Source organism: Macrosteles quadrilineatus, unplaced genomic scaffold, assembly GCF_028750875.1.
Source record: "Macrosteles quadrilineatus isolate MER2022 unplaced genomic scaffold, UCM_ALF_1.0 Scaffold_1__1_contigs__length_201487025, whole genome shotgun sequence".
In the NCBI taxonomy this organism is placed as follows: domain Eukaryota; kingdom Metazoa; phylum Arthropoda; class Insecta; order Hemiptera; family Cicadellidae; genus Macrosteles; species Macrosteles quadrilineatus.
Genome location: NW_026542594.1, coordinates 141002875 through 141023749, shown reverse-complemented (window position 1 = coordinate 141023749; position 20875 = coordinate 141002875). Strand labels below are relative to the sequence as shown.

The 20875-nt window shown below is 33.9% G+C and overlaps 1 protein-coding gene across 1 annotated transcript in view; it reads right to left on the bottom strand.

Moving 5' to 3' along the window:
- The window catches only part of LOC128985822 (SKI2 subunit of superkiller complex protein), a 63222-nt gene that overhangs the window by 12917 nt on the left and 29430 nt on the right, over positions 1 to 20875 (bottom strand). The window contains exons 9-17 of the mRNA XM_054405738.1: positions 16030 to 16279; positions 15386 to 15541; positions 12634 to 12744; positions 11370 to 11601; positions 9919 to 10072; positions 7989 to 8127; positions 6116 to 6295; positions 3737 to 3930; positions 3088 to 3286 (exon numbers count right to left, since the gene is read on the bottom strand). Coding sequence (XP_054261713.1) covers positions 3088 to 3286; positions 3737 to 3930; positions 6116 to 6295; positions 7989 to 8127; positions 9919 to 10072; positions 11370 to 11601; positions 12634 to 12744; positions 15386 to 15541; positions 16030 to 16279 — 1615 coding nt within the window. The remainder of the gene's footprint in view (positions 1 to 3087; positions 3287 to 3736; positions 3931 to 6115; positions 6296 to 7988; positions 8128 to 9918; positions 10073 to 11369; positions 11602 to 12633; positions 12745 to 15385; positions 15542 to 16029; positions 16280 to 20875) is intronic.

Sequence of the window (20875 nt, the reverse complement as noted above, 5' to 3'; positions counted from 1 at the left end):
AGTAAGTGGGATAATATTATCATAGACTAACCAACATAAGTAGACTTCTCATCCCATTATACATTTTGAAGCTTGTTTTTCGTGTCCAGTACATGTACGGTGGTGACACTGGGCGCTAGTGTTGAAGAAATTTTGTTTCTATTATTTTAAGGTTAATTTCATGATTTGAGCTTTACTGTTTTTGGTTATGTAACTAGGGGACGAGTTATTTTTTATGATTAGATTGTATTATTTGGTTAAACAAGGTTTTAAATGACTGAAATAACAAGAAACAAATTGGAAACAAAACTCAACCTCTACAATGCACCATACAGAACAACTAACAATAAAATTGGCTTCAGCTGTTCGATAAGGATGAGAAATCTACTAAGGGAATATGTTTTATCTGGACGAATTATCATTATCCAGTTTTTTCGAAATTCGGGGCAAAGATAAATCAACATTATTTATCCGAAAGAGTTTTTGAACCAGCATGGTCCATGAGTATGGGGTTTTACAGCAGTAAAAATAGTTTTTTTTTACTTAATTTTTTTACCTTCAAAACATATATACTTCTTTCTTAGCTATTTTTAGATCTAAAAAAAAAAACCACAAATAAAATAATTTCACATATTGAAGTGCTGTTGGTTACAGAGAAATTAAAAGAAAAAACTGTAAATTTAGAATGTATATCTTAATCTTATGGAGAATAAGTTTGAAATAAATTTATGTATCTCTTTATGAGCAAATTTGTTACTGTAGGTGAAATATGGAATAACATTATGGCGCACAAAAATTTAATAAAAAAATGTATTAATTGTAAAAGTGTTTTATGTAGGCCTAAGTGCAAAATCTAGAATATTAAAACGAAACAGTGTTTTTTTATTTCACGATTCTGAATCAACCACTCGACGGATTTTCATGATTTTTGTGTTGAAAGAAAGATAATTTTGAGAACTAGGGAATGTCGAAGCCATAATTTTAGTTTAGGGACCCAGTTTTTTTGAAATTAAGTTTTAATTTTTAAAAAGTCTAGCAGCCGACGCTAAGATTCCAAACTAGCTTTTGGCATAAAATAATTTGCTTAACATAACAGCTGTAAACATTCAGCTTTTGTGTCACAAATTCAGCATTTGGATAAAAATGTAACGACAAACTTAGGGTTGACTTATTTATACTATGTGTAATGCTAATCATTGTTACGTTCAATTCTTCTGTAAGAGGATGACAGATTAATTAAAGTATACATAGTAAAATACTAGGATGTTCGAATTATTTTTTAAAGCAATCTTTGTAATCTTCGATTTGATTTAGAGCAATATAATTTGTTTTAACTAACAGCTGGTTAAATATAAACTATGGAACTATGAGGTTATTTTATTTACTCTTATTTTGTCATTGATTATAGGAAATAAGTAAGATTAGTAGAGATTATTAGACCACAGTTTAAAATAGTTTAGACCAAAATTAATTAAACCACAGTACAAATCGAGGCTCTGTACACAAGTCTTAATGAAAAAGATAAATGCAAATTATTTTACTGCTCCACTTTTCAAGGAAAGAATAGAAAATTAACAATGTTTACATGTTTTAATTCTCCATGGTAGCTTTTTGTTTACAATTAATGTTTGTCTGCTTTAACTTTGTTTGGATTAGGCCCGGAAATATTGAAGTCATAAAAAGAAGATAATAGTCAGGAATCACGATTTTAAATTACCACCACAACCTCAGCCGGGTTTTATACAAAGATAAACAGGTGGATGACATAGATTGAACACAACGTCAACATTGACCTAGGATACTGCAATTAGACAAACCATCCTTTTTATGAAATCGTGTTCAGTTGTGGTTACGTTTGCCTATATCAGCGCCCCCAAACGTAAAAATTTCACTTTTATTTCAACTATGAATATATTGTAGTTTAAATTAACTAATATGGGAAATTACTATGTACATTTATTCAATGAGGGTGGGTAATTATCAAGGATAGAACTGATAACGATATGGATAATAAACATTGACAATTACGTCATTAGCTTTACTAGCGTGTTTACTTTTTATACTCCTGCTACATGTGACCAGTTGTTTTTTTCAAATGAATGTTATTTGAACCAAACAGCTGTTTCAAAACAAACTGTTATTGTTTTAACTTTTCTTTGTTTACACTTATTTATTTAGCAATTAATGCAGTGAAATTGATATAAAGGATAGGTGTGACGATTAGTTTTGATGTTAGGACACCAAAGTTAAATTATGTGTACTAGTGTACTGTGAATTTTATTGGATATTATCGTTTTTTTAGGTCGTTTCTATTCAGACCTACTGGAAATTGTGTATAGTAGTTGTATTGTGGTGATAATAATTATGGAAGAGGCAGGTATGCTATGGAAGGAGGTATCGTTGACTTGGTCTATACACTTCTCAATTGACTATTACTCTCTCTACTGTAGGCTACTTATAATCAGTGTGCGTCTGAGCGAATCGGCTGCAAATCTCACTTCAACGCTTTTCACATCGTAAAAATTGCAGAATGCAAAATGCAGAATGAAAATGCTGTTTTATTGTAAAATTATCGGATTTGAGATGGAATAAAAACATATTTGGTCACACAACATTTGTTTACAAGATGATTGTTCACATTAAAATTGCAAGAAACTTCGTCTTTATATGTGTAAACTAGCTAATCTGAAATGTACATGGTTTTAACTGACTACTGAATTCCCGTACGTAGGACGGGCTAACACCTCGTAAATTCCTAAGAGCCATGACACTTAAACAGCCTGGAAGCTCATGTAATGAAGTATTTAAAAATTTAAAAATACTTGCAGTATCGTGTATCTTCATTTTTGAGGTTCTGTGTCACCTAAAAAATAATTTAAATTGTGCTCTATTGAAAAAAGTAGCCACCTTTACAATACTAGAAATCAGAGTTTACCAATATACCCTCATTATTATACAACATCTTTGGAAAAGAGTATTCATTACATGGGAATTAAATTGTTCAGTAAACTTCAAAATCAAGGGACTTAGACCTTCAGTAACACTCCCACCTAAATTGTAGCACTCTTGCCCACTAACGTACCAAGTATGTATTATATTGCAACTTACCAACTGCTGATGGTTGAGTACTTCTGTAGGTTTCAGGTTCTCCAACATCTGCTCCAGACAGTAGAGACCGTGTCTCATCTCAGCCAGGTCCAGGTTCTTGTCCTCCTTGATGTCATGCCACTTACCGTAGATGCGAGTCTCACCGTACAACGCCAACTCTTGAATGGCCGACTTGCAGGAAGGTCCAACAGGATCATTTCTTCACAAATTAAATTATTTGTTAAGTATTTTAACTTGGCTTAATTTGAGTAAGTTGTGGTTTCACACAAAAAAGCAATTACATACTTGAAGAGTACAGAATGCTTTAAGCTAAACTGAAGCTGTTGTTAAACATGCTGGATTCAAATTTTAAGTCAGTCAGCATAATTCGAAGTCGTAAACAAAATCCGTTTACTTGTCAGGCATGCCACATTAAACTAAATATGTCCAGTCAGTTGTTTAATGATTCTTTACAGTTTTTCACAAATGATATAGGCCTAATTGTTAACAGGAAAAATCCTACAAACCATTCTATAATAATTTTCATACAAAAATATACAGTATACATAGACATCCTCATTTTAGTGCAAATAGTTGTTTATGGCAGAATCAGTCTCACATACATATTTTTGTAAGATAACAGCAATATGAAATACTTTACACTACTTACCTAAACCTTGGAAGTTGTCTTTTTTCCCAGTCTCTGATGATTCCTTCCGCATCAATCTTGATGATCTCTGGTGTCAGTTTGAGGATGTTGACAGGTTGTAGTTTGATGATGGTGTGGCCTCCCTTACCGTCCCACATGAACCTCTGCTTGGGCTTCATCACAGCCACCATCTGGTAGTACAGTTCACTGTGCTCCTAAAATCAACACAACATTTGTCATTTCTTGCCAATTAACTTCCTTAAAAAATAACGAGTGGACTGTGTAATTCATTCTACACTCATCATGTTGTGTTCACTTGAGTGGGTGTCAAAGTCAGGCAGTCAGGTAAGTATTCTTTTATTACCTCTGTATCATAGATTTTAAATCAATACTTCTATTGAGCTATAGTAACACCAACCAGGTTTTATATTTTCACTGTAAACTAGTACGAGAACAATACTTTTTATTGAAAAGTATATACAATCTGACAACGTGGTCTGATATCAAAGTTTCTAACTGTCTTAACTTAGGAAGGAAAGTAAATTTCTTCTTTTAATACACAGCTGCTGGCTGTTCTTATTTAATATTATTTTATAAGTGTCAAATTATAGGATGGCTCTTAATTACATAAATACCCCCGTCGCAGCAAACCTGCCAACTAAGCGTATGTCCATTTGTCTAAATTGATTTTCAATAAAAAATATATTTAAATAACATTATGTTTAACAAGTAGGCTACCTAGGTTTTTACAAGGCTATTGCTACAAGGAAATTTATAAAGTGTGTTTTTAGTAAATATTAATAGCTTAGTATAAAATAAATAAATTTGCCAAGTTTGATAAAAATATATCCATAAACAAGCAAACTACAACATTTTACAATATTCTCCGTATGAATAACATGGGAATTTTAAATTTACATTTTTTTTATTTTTTCTTTTATCAATAACGGTACAAAAATACTTTTATATACTAAATCATTTGTTTTTTTTTTTAAGCTCTTTAGAAAGGTCTAAAGAGAAATTGGGAAACTTTGTGTTTTCAGGGTCAAAAGTGAGAAATTTTTCCCCCATAAAACCCCCCGTAAAGCCCCGTTCCCCAGGTCCGATCATGCTGGTTCGCGAACTCATTCAAGTTTATCCCGCTTTACACCTTCAAACCAAATTTCATCAAAATCGGACAAAAATTACTCAAGTTCACGGACACACACACATATATATATATATATATACATATATAAAAATTTGAACGAATGGTGTTTTTGGCCTCTGGGGACATCAAAATGAAAAAGTAAATCGGTCCCGGGCCTAGGTCTTACCATGCCACCTACAGTAACAGCTACTTCCCTATAGGGAAATTCACTAAAAGTATGATTTAAAGTAACAATGTTTAATATGTCTACAATAATTAACTATCAGTACTCTTGCCAACATTTAAATAGATAGACAATGTTGTATCTGTTAATTTTGTTCTCTGTAGGAAAGTAGTGATAGTAGTTTACAAAACCTATTTAGTATTTACAAACAATGAATACAAAACATATAAGAAGCTAAACTCTTATGGAGAATAGTCACTGGAATTTTGCTACCGAAATGAGCTTCGCCCGGCCGCCGCCAGTATCGCTTGCGCTACTCCATCTCTCTCTCTCTAAGCCGATCCATTGCCCCACTCTCTCGCACTCACGTAGCTGACTTGACAGCGCGCTCGCAATAGTCTACCTAGTGGTTGCCGCAGATGCTATCCAAAATTCAAATATTCCAAGACTGAATTTTGAACAAACGCATTGTGCTTCTTATTGGTTTTGTATTCATTGGTATTTATTAACCAATATTTACACACATCTGGCACATTGTTTTGAAAATTTGTATCAGATGTATGGTTTTTAGCGAATTTCCCCTATAGGGAATATTAGCGAATTCCCCCTATAGGGAATCAGCTATTACCGTAGTACTCATGGTAAGACCTGAACCCGGGACCGATTTACTTTTTCGTTTTGAGGTCCCTAGAGGCCAATCCATTCAAATTCATATATATATATATATTTTTTAGTTTTGCTCACTTTTTAGGACTACTTTTTCAATAAATAAGTAAAATAATAAAAACCAGAGTACCCTGAAATTCATTTTGGTACTTTCCTGTTAACGGGAACATTCATTATTACCGATGATTTTTTCGATATATTGATACCTATTTTGGTTTTCCGATCCATTAGGTCCATTCCGGTTTGAGGGGAGGTTCCTCACCACTTTTTTCGTAATGTACGCTGCAGCTGATTGACGTTTTGGCAAACCCCAGCTTTTGGGCTGTTTTAAAGGTATGGTCAAGTGGAGGGGATAGATTTCTTTCCCTAAAACCACCTACATTTTGTAAATGGATTATAGATAAGTGGAATACCAACTTACAGGATTTTCCGGGTGATCCTGATTTTGCAGGACTAGGACTCTGTAAACAGCCTTCGGTGTGTCTGGACTAGTCTTGCCCACCACGATGCCATACTTGCAGACATGGTCCTGATAAGATATCAACACCATGCGACCAATCACCAACTCCTTCACTGCCTTGGCTTGGATCATCGCCAACGCCTGAACAACATCAAATGGTTTAATGTTTGTTATATAGTCACATAATTTACCATGTGATAGGGATATTTTTCCTCCAAATTAGATATAGGGACGTGTTTTCCAAATTTGTCAGCAAAATAAAACAATTTCAGTGTTGTTGGATGCAAAATAATATACTGGAAGATGTTTCCGGGCACAGCCTTTAAAGTTTTACATTTACATCTATCTACTTATAAAAGGCAAAATATCACTCACTGACTAAATGACTGGCTCACAATTGATTACACCATTGTCTGCATGGTGTGCTTAGTTAAGATGCAAACTGTAAATTTTCTTTTTTCAAAGAGTCAGATTCTTGAGCTACCTGACATTGAAGCATAATGTGAGTATAAGCCTATTTTGCGTGCTGTGTTTGCTTGGTTTTTCTTAGGTTAAGTTTTGTTAGTGATTGTATATATTGACAATTGTACATTTTGACAATGCCCATTGCATTTTGTACAGTGCTTAAAGGAAAATAAATCTCATTTAATTTCTGAATATCTACAAACCGTAACAACTCAGGAATTAAAATTAAGGTTCCTCTTAAGCTCTATGTGCAATAAGAAGCATTTTCAAGAAATTCCATCAGGGTTCTACCCAAGTAGCCTCTAAAGTTCCCTTGTTACCCTTGTTGGAAAAGATTTGTTTACAGTTGAACAGATGTATACTTTTAAATTTACATATTAATAAAGGAAAGAGCTGGTTATATTAAAATTGCAATTCATGAACACATTTGTTGTAGTTGTAAACATTAAATTTTTTTATTAAACTAAACTAAAATGTGTTTTGTTGTTTGAAAATTGGTGCTTTACTGCATTACTCTTTTTATAACCTTATAACTCTTAAAACCTCTTTACGTAACTATATAAAAAAAAATCTTGAGCATTGTATAACTTTGACAATCTAAAATCTTTTGTTTTGACGCATGTACTATTCTCCCACGAATATGTAAATAAAGAACATTGTCTATAGTCTATTGTCTATTGTAACCGTTAAATGAATTTTAGAATTAAGATAAGATATTTACACTATTTACGTGGTGGATTTGAAGATTGCACATAAAAAGCACATCAAATTTTCTTTCGAGATTGTATTCTACTAATAAAGATCTTGAATTTTATGAGCATATAGACCCATGCTTAGATCTAAAATTTTCCTCTGACTGACTCCAAGCGAGGCCAGCCCCCTGAGGAGGTATGGTATCGCTGAGTAGTTTATTAAATAAATTTTTATGACCAGTAGCTTTGGATTACTTCCTTACTTTATATTAATAACTTTTTACTTAGTTCCGTTTTGTTGTTTTATTTTTATAATTATTATCGTCATCAAAGGAAAAATCCTGACATCTCGTGCGGTTTGTAGACATTACTGTTCATGGAACATTACTGGTCATGGAAACGTCATCATAGTCTTCCGCAATCACATTAAAAAGCATGAGTTTTTTAAACGTGTGAACTTTGCAGATGTGTTTTACGATCGCAATCGTAAAAGCTTCTGACTTAGTGATCGAGATTGTAAGCCGGGCTCGGCTCGGCTTGAAAATCAAGCCGCTCCCATTCCTCTAATATATATATATATATATTGTTTATCAGGATTACAAACTTAAAATATATTATATAAATTATTTATTAGTTATTTGTCTAACAACCAAACCAGGTACAGTAATGAAACTCACTTGATATTTATTGTTTTCCCTGATGTAATCAAAAGCTACATCAAAAAACTGCTCTAGCTTTTCTTCTCCTGGTCTTTTCACACCACCTCTTTTAAATTCTTCTTGTTCTTGAAGTTTTTTCAAAGCTGCAAGTTCCTGCCTATAATAATAGTTGAGATGTAGTCTAGTTAGTTAGTTACAATAGTTAGGTTTTTAAAAATCTCCAGCTTGTAAGATTTTGTTTATTTAGATAGCAACTATGTCGGTTATTAATATCTCATTACCATGGCTCTATTCGATATGGAGCACTGCAGAAGAGCCCCTAAAGAGAAAATGTTCCGTTGATTAGTATCAAAAATTGAAATTGTTAATATGACTAAATTGAGTGGGGAGGGGGGGGGGGATCCCTCCTAGTTGTATTGTAGTTGGGGTATCTCAAGGTTTAGAAATCAAGAGACTAGTACCCCTGAGGCAACGAGGACTGCATACCATACATTGTTTGAAAGCCATATACTCTATGGTATTACTGTCTGGGGTGGATCCACTACTTAATCGGGTCCTGGTTATGCAGATAAGGGCTATCAGAATAATAGCAGGCATTAGTAAAGAACAAAGCTGTAGAGATGCCTTCAAAAACCTGAACATCCTGACGGTGACTTCCATCTACATCCTAGAAACTTTTTATTACTGTGTAACCAAAGACCCGCCTAAACAAAGAGATATACATGAATACAACACCAGATATGCAGGAAACTACGTGCTGCCTGGCCACAGAATAGCAATGTTTGAAAAGAAACCACTGTATGCAGGAGTTGTAAACAGCTCCTATGTTGGAGCTGTAAACAAGCTACCAGACCACTTGAAAATTGGAGGCCCTGTGCTGATGAAGAGGAAGCTACGGAGATGGCTGCTAGACAAAGCTTTCTACTCTCTAATGGAGTTCTTAGCATGCCAAGACCACACACAACACTGAAGAAGCTTTTCCATTTCACTTTTTATCTATTATACCAATGTTATTTTTTTTTTTATTTTACGCTGTAACATTTCTTGATGAAATTGTAATAAAAGAATTGTCTATTGTCAAGCACTACTATCAAGAGTGGAAAAGATCTGATGATTTAATCTCTTGATGTACTTTTGTAGAGAAAGCTATAATTTTACTAAGCTTGTTTTATAATGGTGATAAAGCAGATTACTAAAAAAAAAACTTAACAGACAACTAATTATGCATTTGTCCAATGGAAAGTAAATAAAAGAAACGTCTTATAACACTTAAAACATATATTTACGCTTATACTGTTACTCACAAGACGGTAAATATAAAAAAACAGATGGTAAGTGGTGATCGATTTCGATTGGACACTCCAATCATCATCAGACCCAATAGGCGAATGTCATCTTGGGTCTGATGATGATTGGAGTGTCCAATCGAAATCGATCACCACTTACCATCTGTTTTGTATATCTACCGTCTTGTGAGTAACAGTATAAGCGTAAATATATGTTTTAAGTGTTATAAGACGTTTCTTTTATTTACTTTCCATAAATTTAATAACACGTACAATGCTGATCAAGAAGTTATTTTGTCCAATGCTAACCACCCAACGTGTTGTAACTAACTACATATTATTCCTATTCCTATACTTAAAGTTGGGTGATAAACATGGGAAAAACACGATTAGTTGTCTTGTGATAACTGATAACTTAGAAACCGGCATTGGTATATAACAAATTAATTATGTTTTCAAACAAATATTTTATTTTTTCTGTTAAATAGGGTATTTAGAGAAGTGTGCCTGATGGGATTTACTCACAGGGTCTAACACTTCCAAGACCAATACAGAAAACTTACATGGTACAAACACACACTTCTTTGTTTGTCTCGTGATATTAGAACACAGGAGGCTAACCTATCTTGCTCTTCTTAAAAGGCATACAACTGATAGTTTACCGGTAAGTTGAGTGCTTGGCAACTTCAGGGAACTCCTTGAAGCTGCGGGTGATCATGTTCTCTACAGTGACGTCAGCCTCCATGTTGTGTTGAAGGTTCTTGAGGATCATAGCATAAGTCATCCTGAACTGTGACTCCAGCTTCATCGGCTTGTCTGTCACCAAAGATAAAAAACGCTAACGTTAAGCATTTTACTGATAAAGTCAGATGAGCCGTTGCAAAACATAAAAGTTTATCCCTCAAATGATATACCAAACTAAACACATTTAACACATTTCTTTCTTTTTCTCTTCCCAATGGGCAGTTCACAATGCTTGAAATTATTTGAACAATCAATTTGACATAGTGGTTTTTAATAATTTTCTTTTTCAAGTCAAAAGCATTTACCGTACCTACACCAAGTAAATTTGTAGATAGCCTTAAATATTTTACTTTTACTATATCAATAATAAAATAATAGTACACACTAGGAATGAGCATCGATATTCGATGTTTTCAAAACATCAATGCTTTTCTATCGATGTTCGAAGTTTTTACATCGATTGTAGGTTACCGATGTTTTTGTTACATGGATGTATTTGGCCAAGTATTGAGAAATCAATGTTTTCCATTACTAGAGGGTATAAAAAGCTGTAGCGACTCGCTACAATAACGCAAGTCACGTGACTTAGCTGCGTGCGCAGCTACGGTAAGCACTGCGGCGAGCCGGAGAGAATAGAGTACACAGTAGTGTGTCGACCAGCAGCAGTTCAACTAGCCCGGATAAGTACTAACATAAGATTATGTCTAGATAGGTTCGTAGGGGTTGGGGAAGGGTGTAGGTTAGGGCAGATAGTAATTAATTATGTAATTTATTAGGTTCACCAATGGTCGTGGTCTGGTAATCAGCGGTCTGGAAATCAATATCCCAAAATTAGAATTCACATTTGCTAAATCTTGTTACTATTCACGAATTAGAATAAGTCCAGATATATATTTATTTCTCTGTTCACTATATTACAATTAGATATATTAAATAAAATAAAAGCTGGCTGTGATAGGCAGCTAAGATAATGTTGTGCACTTTGACGAGGTAGCTAGTTTCCTTGTAGTAGAGTTGAGCAACGACAGGAAATGTGCGTGATTTGGTAGTGGTGGGAGGAGGATATATAGGGCCCAGGTATCTTCATTTACACTCATACTACTCCACATCATCACACAGCAGATGAAAAACTAAAAACAAAGATGGTGTAGTCCCAAAAATATCGATGTTTTCGTTACATCAATAGTTGACGTCGATGTTACCATCGATGGTGAACATTGATGGTTGACCTATCGATGCTCAACCCTAGTACACCCTAGTACACGCATTGAAGAGTATCATGTATGTAATATGCCCTCCCAGAGTATCTACTTTGTACGATTGGATATTCTGTTTTGTTTAAATACCTGCTTTGTTGATCTTGACTTACCAAACATCATTGACTTAAGAACATGCTCATCTGGTATATCTTGTTTACACAAAATGATGACAGTGCCTGTAGGATCTTTGCCTCTGCGACCTGCTCGTCCTGCCATCTGGATGTACTCTGCAGGCAGCAGCGCTCGTGTTCCTGTTCCGTCAAACTTTTTCACACTGTCAAACACGACTGAGCGTGTTGGCATGTTTACTCCCATAGCAAAGGTCTCTGTTGCAAATAGCAACTGTAAAGAACATACCAAATATTTTCATAAGTCCAGTTTCAGGAGAAGATTATCTATGATTCAGATTTCCTACTGCCTGCTTATGGACAAGGATATATACTTCAAAAGAACAACTGAATAGTTTATATACTAATTAGAAAATTGGGACATGTGATGAAGTGACATAGGCCTGAACCTGGCTCTGTCAGGGTTCCACTTTGCTTGAAGTATATTCCAACCCTTCTCAGCATTTTTGTCTAAAATAATTTTTTTAATCCTTTTTAATTTTTTTGTTACACTAGGCTACATTGAAAAAAAATTTCATTAAATTTCTTTTTCTTCCAGAAAAACATTCCTTGTACATCAGTTAAAGATATATTAGAACAAAAAGATCTTTTTACAAAAATAATGTTGTTATAGATAATCAACTGTGATAAACATCTGTCTGTTTGATATTAAAACCAGACTGGTTTTCCTCAATGTCAGTCAATATCTTTCAGTGTGGATTGCTCATGAATTATTATAAACAATTTAACACGTTCGGTACGAGGGGCGGGAATTCTCGCCCCGCGGTACCGGCACCACTAGCGCAGGGTGGGAAATGTCGTCCTTCTCCAATGCCAACAACTTTGCTTCAACGTGAACTCAGCCATTGCCGGGGAAAGTTATAATCGTTGCCAGCCTGTAGCTTAGAATGTAAGCTTTAATCTGGTGAAGGTTGGTACTAAAATTTCCCGTAAAATCCCTTCTGGCAATGCTTTTGTCCCGTTTTCGGGGATTATCTCTATTCGCGCCATTTTACAAAGACTCTGGTTATTGATCCAGGCAGTGCTGATACCTTTGGGTGTTTCAGTGAACTACATCCACTTTCGGGGTAACGCAGAACAACCACGACTGCTCTTTTGTGATTCGTCTTACTGAGATATTTCAATGCCAATAGCGATCGCTGATTCAGTTAGCGCGCCGGGCTTGCAGCAGTTTAGGAGCGCCTGTGTAAAAGTTTTCAGCAGTGAAACGTGTTAAGAAAAACTACAGTATAAACATTTTTCTTACCTTAACTTTTCCTTCTTGAAAGAGTAGCTCAACTATTTCCTTGAGAATTGGAAGGATACCACTGTGGTGTACACCAATTCCCTTCTCAAGAATCTTTTGTAGTTTGAGGATCTAAGAATAAAATAATTGTTAGGTTGGTACTTGTGAAGAAAAGTTAAAAAGAAATTTACCTCGATTCACTTAAAGCTTAAACAAGAATGTCAAAGTCAAAGTCCTTTATTCAGCAGTGTGAGCTATTTAGAGCTATGAGAGCTATTTGTAGAGCTGTGAGCTATTCTGTGTCTTGTAAATGTAACACTGATTGATTATAAAACAGATAAGAGCAGAATCTCAATTTTAATCAAAGAGGTGAACTTCACCTAACTTACCAAGAAAAATTAGAGTCCATGGGACTATTTACGCTAGGAAAAAATACCAGTGTAATGTTATGTTCAGTGGCAGAGATAAGAGCCCGCAGGCCCCCCCGCAAGTTTGTTCGCCAGGCCCCCTCTGCCAATAATCTTTAAAAATCACATGTATTACCGTCTAAACTTGCACTTAAGCTTGGCACAGCATCTTTCGAGAACAATATCATCAATATGTTCTACTGACTGTGTTAGTTAGCTCATATCTTATTTTACCTCACAATTAACCAATCCTAAAGACATTTTGTGGTAAGATAAACGCTTGAAATCCATACAAAGATAAAATCAAATAAATGTAATAGGCTATTAGCCTGTGATAAAAGTATGTCAATCTATTAAATTAACCAGCTTTTAGTGTATGAGTTAATTATAACCAAAGATTAAACTGACCTAATAAATTAATACTTTAATATTTTACTTTAAAATGGTGACCATACCAATGTCATTTTAAGCCAAGAATTAATGGAGATGAGTGTAGGATAGGAAGAGTGGCGCAACTTTTTAGTTTTGAAAGGGACTAAGGCCGGCATATTCCTTAGACACAGTTGTTAATTAAAAGCCAATACAGCCAAAGGCAACTAAGGGGGTTAATTAGGGGAATTCAAACCACATTTTTGCCTTGTAGTTAACGAATTAGTCATCTAATTATCAGGGTAATAAAAATGGATAACATGTGTGATAAATTAAATGTAAAATCTTTAACCTCCTTGATATAAACAATCTGATACACGGATGGAAAATAAAGTTTTCCTACAGTTACCTAACAATGTACATGGTCTCTCACTGATTTGAGAAAGCAAAGTGGCCAATTCGCTCATCAGTAACATTGTCTCACTCTAATTACTTTGTCTCACTCCAGATTTGCAACGTGAAGGCACGAAATAGTGAGCGCGTAACATGCAGGCAACGTCGTATGCGCGCGACATACGTTGGCAGCACTGGCTGTAAATCAGCTGGTCAGCTGTTGTACTGTTGTATTCGTCACTTCACATTAAATGTTATATTAAAAGTTCACTTCTGTGTAAAAATAGGTTATGTTTCTTCACAAATTTATTTGTTTTATGGTAACTGTAGGAAAAGTATAATGTGCAACTCGAGTTCAAAGTACAATTGCCTCACTCGAGAAACCATTCCTCACTCGCCTACGGCTCGTGAGTAAGGATTTCTCTCGAGTGAGTCAATTGCTCACTTTTCTCACTAGTTGCACAAATAACTATTATTTATTTGATTTCAAAACTATTTACAAACACTGATATTGATTGTGTAGCATTTCATGTAACTCATTTTCATCAAACCACAATTGAAATACTTAACACACACTTTTATGGAACATATAATTTAATATTTTTAATTGATATTTAATATTTTTTTTCATACTTTATTTACCACTCTTTTTATAATTAATCTGTTTGATCATTGTATCGGTGGTCCAAAAATAACTCTGGGGGGAGGGGGAAGTCGTTTGATTATGTTGTATCGGTGGTGGTCTAAAAATAACTCATGAGAGGGGGGCCCAAAAAATAAGTTTGCAGAGGGGCCCGTAAAAATTTGTTACGCCACTGGCCGGGGGCCACATTGGTTCTAAATACGGTCCTATTATAGCGCCTTCACACAGTCCACGAGGAATGTAACCTGCATGACTGATGACAATTCTTTTACTTAGGTTTGTAGAGAATTTATATCGATCGGTGAAGTAATAGTGTCAGTTTAGCTGTTGTAAATTACTTGTCCTAGTGCTCATACTGGTTTTACAAAATTTTCGCCATCAATATGAGTAAATTTTGGTAATTCTCATGTAAATATCGTTATGGTAAGGGGCCCGTGTTGCTGAGCTTGTCCATGTCAATCGCAAGCCTGTGTCCTCGGTAAAATTTAAAAAAATTTAGGCCCCCCCCTTGCACCGCCGCCACTGGTTATGTTATATCTTGCATTGTGTATCTATAAAACTCTGGACTTTAATTTGCTCAGATAATCTATCTGAACTCTATCCCTTTCCTTTCCACGACCTAACTAATCAACCACTTGGCTTTTCCTTTAAATAAAACTTAAATTTAGTCAAGTTTATGTTACTACAACAGCCAAAAGTCACATCAATTTTTTTATTTCTATGGACTTGATAGCAGTGCAATACTTCTTAAGTTTGAATAAGGTTCCGGTCCCGCTGTATACAAACGAGGGAGTCTACTGTATTTAGTTTTTTTTCTAGATGATACACTTTAAAGTTTCAAATATTCATTGGGAAATTAGAATTGTGTATGGTACACCAGTATTGTTTAAATAGAGAAATTTTTTTGTTGAATAGAGATATTTTCTAGCTAAAATCATAAGAACAATACAAAAATAAGTACTTGCGGTAGTTTCTGGTCCTCTTCTTTTAATCTTGATATACTTTGTTTGAAAAATTTATAAATGTAATGTTTCTCTTCTTTTGAAGTCAAGTCCACATTTGACAAGAGGTCCGCATTGGTGTCACACCTGTTGCGAGACAATGTGAAAGCTACCACCTGCGGCAACACAACAATTCGTCAGAATATGAGATAATTGGATAAATAAATACATAACAAATAAATATCTCTTAGTTAAATAAGTGAATTTAGTTTAAAGCTTTAAAGAATAGTATAAAATTCTTTTCACTTGGATAACTAATCAGTAATCACAAAGAATTGGGTTTTGTTGTGAAATAAAAGACTCACTGTTACTAAACACAAACAAGAAGTCCCCCTCCTTTAAGGGACAACACGAGCATATTATCAACAATGTGACCCTTATTTGCAACAATGAGGTTATCTTCTGAAATCACAGTAACATTTTTAATTTTCGATTGTTCAGTCTTAACAGACTTCCTCCACTGTTAGGATAGTATGGCAATTTTCCCAAATTATTCAAAAACCACCTAAAAACTCAGCCCGTATCAATTTTCTGATTTGGTGCTTGATTATTTTAGCTTTTAGACTAGACTGGGACAAACACACAGAGTAACTCTTCTACTTACAGGTAGTTTGTCTTTTCCTGTGTGGTCTCTCTCTGACAGGAACTCGATTAGTCCCTCCCACAGTTGTTTTTCCTGTTTGGGTCCCATGAACTTGTAGCCAGAGTTTCCACCTCCCCTGCCCCCTCTGCCACCTCCACCTCCTCCTCCTCGCCACCCACCTCCTCCTCTTCCACCTCTACCTCCACCACGGCCACCCTCCTGTCCTGGCTCTTTCTCCTTCTTTTCCCGAGAGGCGATTGCTTTCTTCAACCTGAAAATTTATGGTAAATACTAAATGGTTAAAATAAGCGCTATCACATTTACTCAAACTGGTAGCGTAAGAGATTATATTAAAGGGAAGCTGACCAAGATGTAAAGATTTCTGGAACAAACTATAACTACATTTAATTAATCTATGAGAAGTACAGTTGTCCTTCAATAATCCCACAGGTATGATGCCGGGAGGGTGTTGAATTACTGAAAATGTCGATGATTATCATAATCATAATAGGTTTTTTTAAATGCATTTGGTCAAAATAAATTATGACCATTGTATTCTAAAGAAGTATTAATAACCTATTGAGCATTTGGGATGGTATTAACAAATACAATGAAGTAAAAAACAGCAGGCCTACATGCAATTTAATAAAACTAGGCTATCACAATTATGGTGCATACCACTGACTGACAGGTGATCCCCACGACCTAGAATTACCAAATTTGGTATAGGAGGTCCCTGTATGGTGTAGATGTGCAATAAGACCGGGTTTTACTAAATTCTTAATTTAAGGGGTGTTTAGGGGTGAGGGGGGTTATAGTGATTTTTGATGAAGTTATGTATGTCCTGTACTATGAGATGAACCAATGTTTTGATATTAAATCTGATGAAAAGTCGTTAGTGAGGGATTAAATTATCTACAACTTTTGTATTTAAAGTTCTTTACTATGTCAAACAATTTTCAAGTAAAATCAGTTTGTCAAAACTGTGAAAATTGACTTTGTCCTCATGTTTGCGCTTCAAAACAAGGCAGTTCCTATTCAACTGTGATTACCAAACTTTCTATTAAATTAAAAAGCAGTATATTCTACATAATAAAAATACATAAATCAATAAAAAGTGGTTAAAAAATCTTACAAGTGCTTAAATTAAACACTTAATTACATTTTAGGAGTTATTACTCATGCTATTTCTTCCGAAATACGTTTCAAATAAAACATGTAACCTCAAAAAAAAATAAAAAAAATTACTATTCTCTTATAATGAATCTTAAAAAGTTTCTTATCAAAATATTTTTCTCTTCTCTCTTAGACATGACGAAATAGCTTACTAGAAATATAACCCTAAGTGTACAGGTTATTCTATAAACCACTATGATTCTAACCTAAGTTTTGAAAGTAAATAAAAAATCCCAGGATTCACTGCCTTGTTTTGAAGCGCAAACATGAGGACAAAGTCAATTTTCACAGTTTTAGTATTTAGTTCTTACCATTAGCCTTACAGTTGTAAAATGGTGATAGTTAATACAGGGATAAATTATAGCAAAGCTGGGACCAAGATAAGATCATAACAGCTGATCAAATGTTTTGTTTACATTTTTGTCAATAGACTTGAAACTTGAAACATAGCTCACAAATGGTTGACAATGCAATATTATATCATTTAATTTTCATATTTCCCATGGGCTTGTTTTTATTAACTCGCTTTCTTGCAAATTTTGATACTTCCCGATGAGCTAGATACTTTAAATTTGAAACATAGCTCACAAATGGATGACAATGCAATATTATATAATTTAATTTTCATATTTCCCTTGGGCTACGCCACATGGGCTTCCAAATTTTCCATGTTTACATTTCGAAAGAATGTAAATATATCAATTAATTTAAGTCAGCTGTAAATACTTAAATTTGACAGTTTGAAGAGCAGAGGTTAAGAGGTACAGGGTAGCACGATTTTTATTTCAGCTGCAGTTTTTTAATAAGGACAAAATAAGAGTTTAAAAATTAGAAATTAAAAAAAAAATTATTATAGGCCTAAAACTAAAAAAATATATAATTAATTTTTTAATTAAACTGTCATAACCTAACCTAACTAACCAAACTTGCTGATAATGAAAAAATTGAATAATGGTTTACTAATAGAAAAAAATAGTTCTGTTCATAAAATAAAACTATAAACGCCTCAAATTAAATTTAATATTTTTTAATTTTTTAAAATTACACTGTCATAACCTAACCAAACTAACCAAACTTGCTGATAATGAAAAAATTGAATGAAGGTTTACTAATCGAAAAAATAGTTCTGTTCATAAAATAAAACTATAAATAGCTAGAATTCAATTTTATAAGGTTTTATAATTATAAAATTTAACTGTTATAACCTAACAAAACTAACCAAACTTGCTGATAAAGCAAAAATCTTAGACAAAAAGTTTGTGCACCCGATGAGTTTCGAACCCGGTACCATAAGTTTAGTAATCCGGCACGCTATCCACAAGACCACCGAGGCCGATAGCATCAGCCCGTTTCATTGCGCTAATGGTGTTCCCTCAGCCAATAGGATGCTCTCATTTTGTTCTTATTAAAATAACTGCAGCTGAAATAAAAATTGTGCTACAGGGTATGCTCCCAAGATATTCTTTATACAAACAAACATTTCAAAATAAAGATAAACAATCTGATTGCATATATAAAGGTGTTTGTTAATAATGCCAATTGTTATTTATTTAGTATTCTATAAAGTAAACAATAAATCAAATAGATTGATATATTTAGAGCATAGATAAAACGGTTATAGTTAGTAGATAGGCCATACATTCAATCTAATACATAATTATATAAAAAGAAACTCAAATAAACATTAGATTTTCCACATGCCTCTGTCTTAATACAATATAGATGCTTGAAATAGATTTAACATCCTCCATACACATTAAATACTAAAAAGTAGAAAATAATTTATAAATAAAAAACGTTTTTAAAATAAAACATTTCTAAACGCACTAAAAAGTAGAAAATAATTTATAAATATGTGGAGAGTAATAAATACTTGTAAGATTTAAAACGAAAAACTTGGGGTGAATGCAATTGGTAGGCTAATAATACATAGTTTAAAAGGTGAAGATAATTGTAAATTATCTATTGCATGCACCCCACGTTCTTCATTTTAAATCTTACAAGTATTTATACTCTACACATATTTATAAATTATTTTCTACTTTTTAGTGCGTTTAAAACGTTTTGTTTTAAAAACGTTTTTTATTTATAAATTATTTCTACAGTCTCTTCAAAAACTTCTAATAATATGAGTGCTACAGCTTGACAAGAATAACTTCCCTGGACTGCTATAAACTCAGTTAAAAAATCAACAATAATATCAAATCATAAGCATGTCGAGACAGTGATAGAAAACACTATGTCATGTTTTACGTTACTTATTGCTACTTTAAGATAAACTATCTCAAATACTTTTCAATAAAGTTATGAGAAAACCAACTGTACCATTGTCAAATTTGATTTAAGGGCAGGCTACAGCTATTATAAGTGAAAGGAGATAGAACAGGAATAATATTTTTGGTAAAAACATTACATAGGTTGATCCAGAGAGAGTAGTTAGAGCTCCTGGTAGACCACCATTAATTTTTCCCCTAGATTGACTTCAGTATTCCCATATGTTTAGGTAGCTTTGGTGGTTAGGATGCATGCAAATGTATTTAATCCATAGTAACTGTTACTTTATGGATAATTGATGCAAAAATGTCAATTTAGCCTGAAGCCAAGTTACAACTTTAACGGGTTCATAGTAGTAAAAAAACCATAATTATGTCTGGAGAAGTCGATGGGCAACAGCTAGGAAGATTATAAAATAAATACCTACGGAAGCAGAAGGCAAGCTAAGTAAAATGTATACAATGTATAGCATTTACACATTAATACCCCCGCCGCAGCAAACCTGCCGTCTAAGCGAATTTCCATTTGGCCGAATTGATTTTCAATTGATCTATTTAAATAACATTAGGTTTAACGAGTACCTAGGTTTGCTGCTACAAGGAAACTAATCAAGTAGTGTGTTTTTAGTAAAATATTGATAGCTTACTATAAAATAAATAAATTTGCCAAGTTTGATCAAAATATATCCATAAACAAGCAAACTACAACATTTTACAATATTCTCCATAAGAATAACATGAGAATTTTAAATTTACAATTTTTAGCGAATTTCCCATATAGGGAATAAGCTATTACCGTAGTACTCATGGTAAGACCTGGACGCGGGACCGATTTTTTTTTTCGTTTTGAGGTCCCTAGAGGCCAAAAACACCATCCGTTCAAATTCATATATATATATATATATTTATATATTTATATATATATATATATATATATATGTGTCCGTCAGCACGATAACTCGAGCAAAAATGATCCGATTTTGATGAAATTTGGTACAAACGTGTAAAAGTACGTTTATTCGAACGAGTTCGCGATCCAGCATGATCGGACCATGGGAACGGGGGTTTACGGGGGGTTTTATGGGGTAAAAATAGGGTTTTCCCAGTTTTGACCCAAAAAACATAAAATTAGGCAATTTCTTTCCAAACCATTTTGTAGAGCTTAAAAAAACAAATAATTTAGTATATTGAAGCGTTATTATGCGCCTAATGGTTACGGAGAAAATTCCAAAAAATTGTAAATTTAAAATTCCCATGTTATTCTTATGGAGAATAAGCAAACTGTTGTAGTTTGCTTGTTTGTGAACATATTTTGATCAAATTTGGAAAATGTTTTTATTTCTTACTAACTATTCACATTTTACAAAAAAAAAACTGTTTTACCCTCCCTGATGCAGCAAACCTAAGTACTTGTTAAA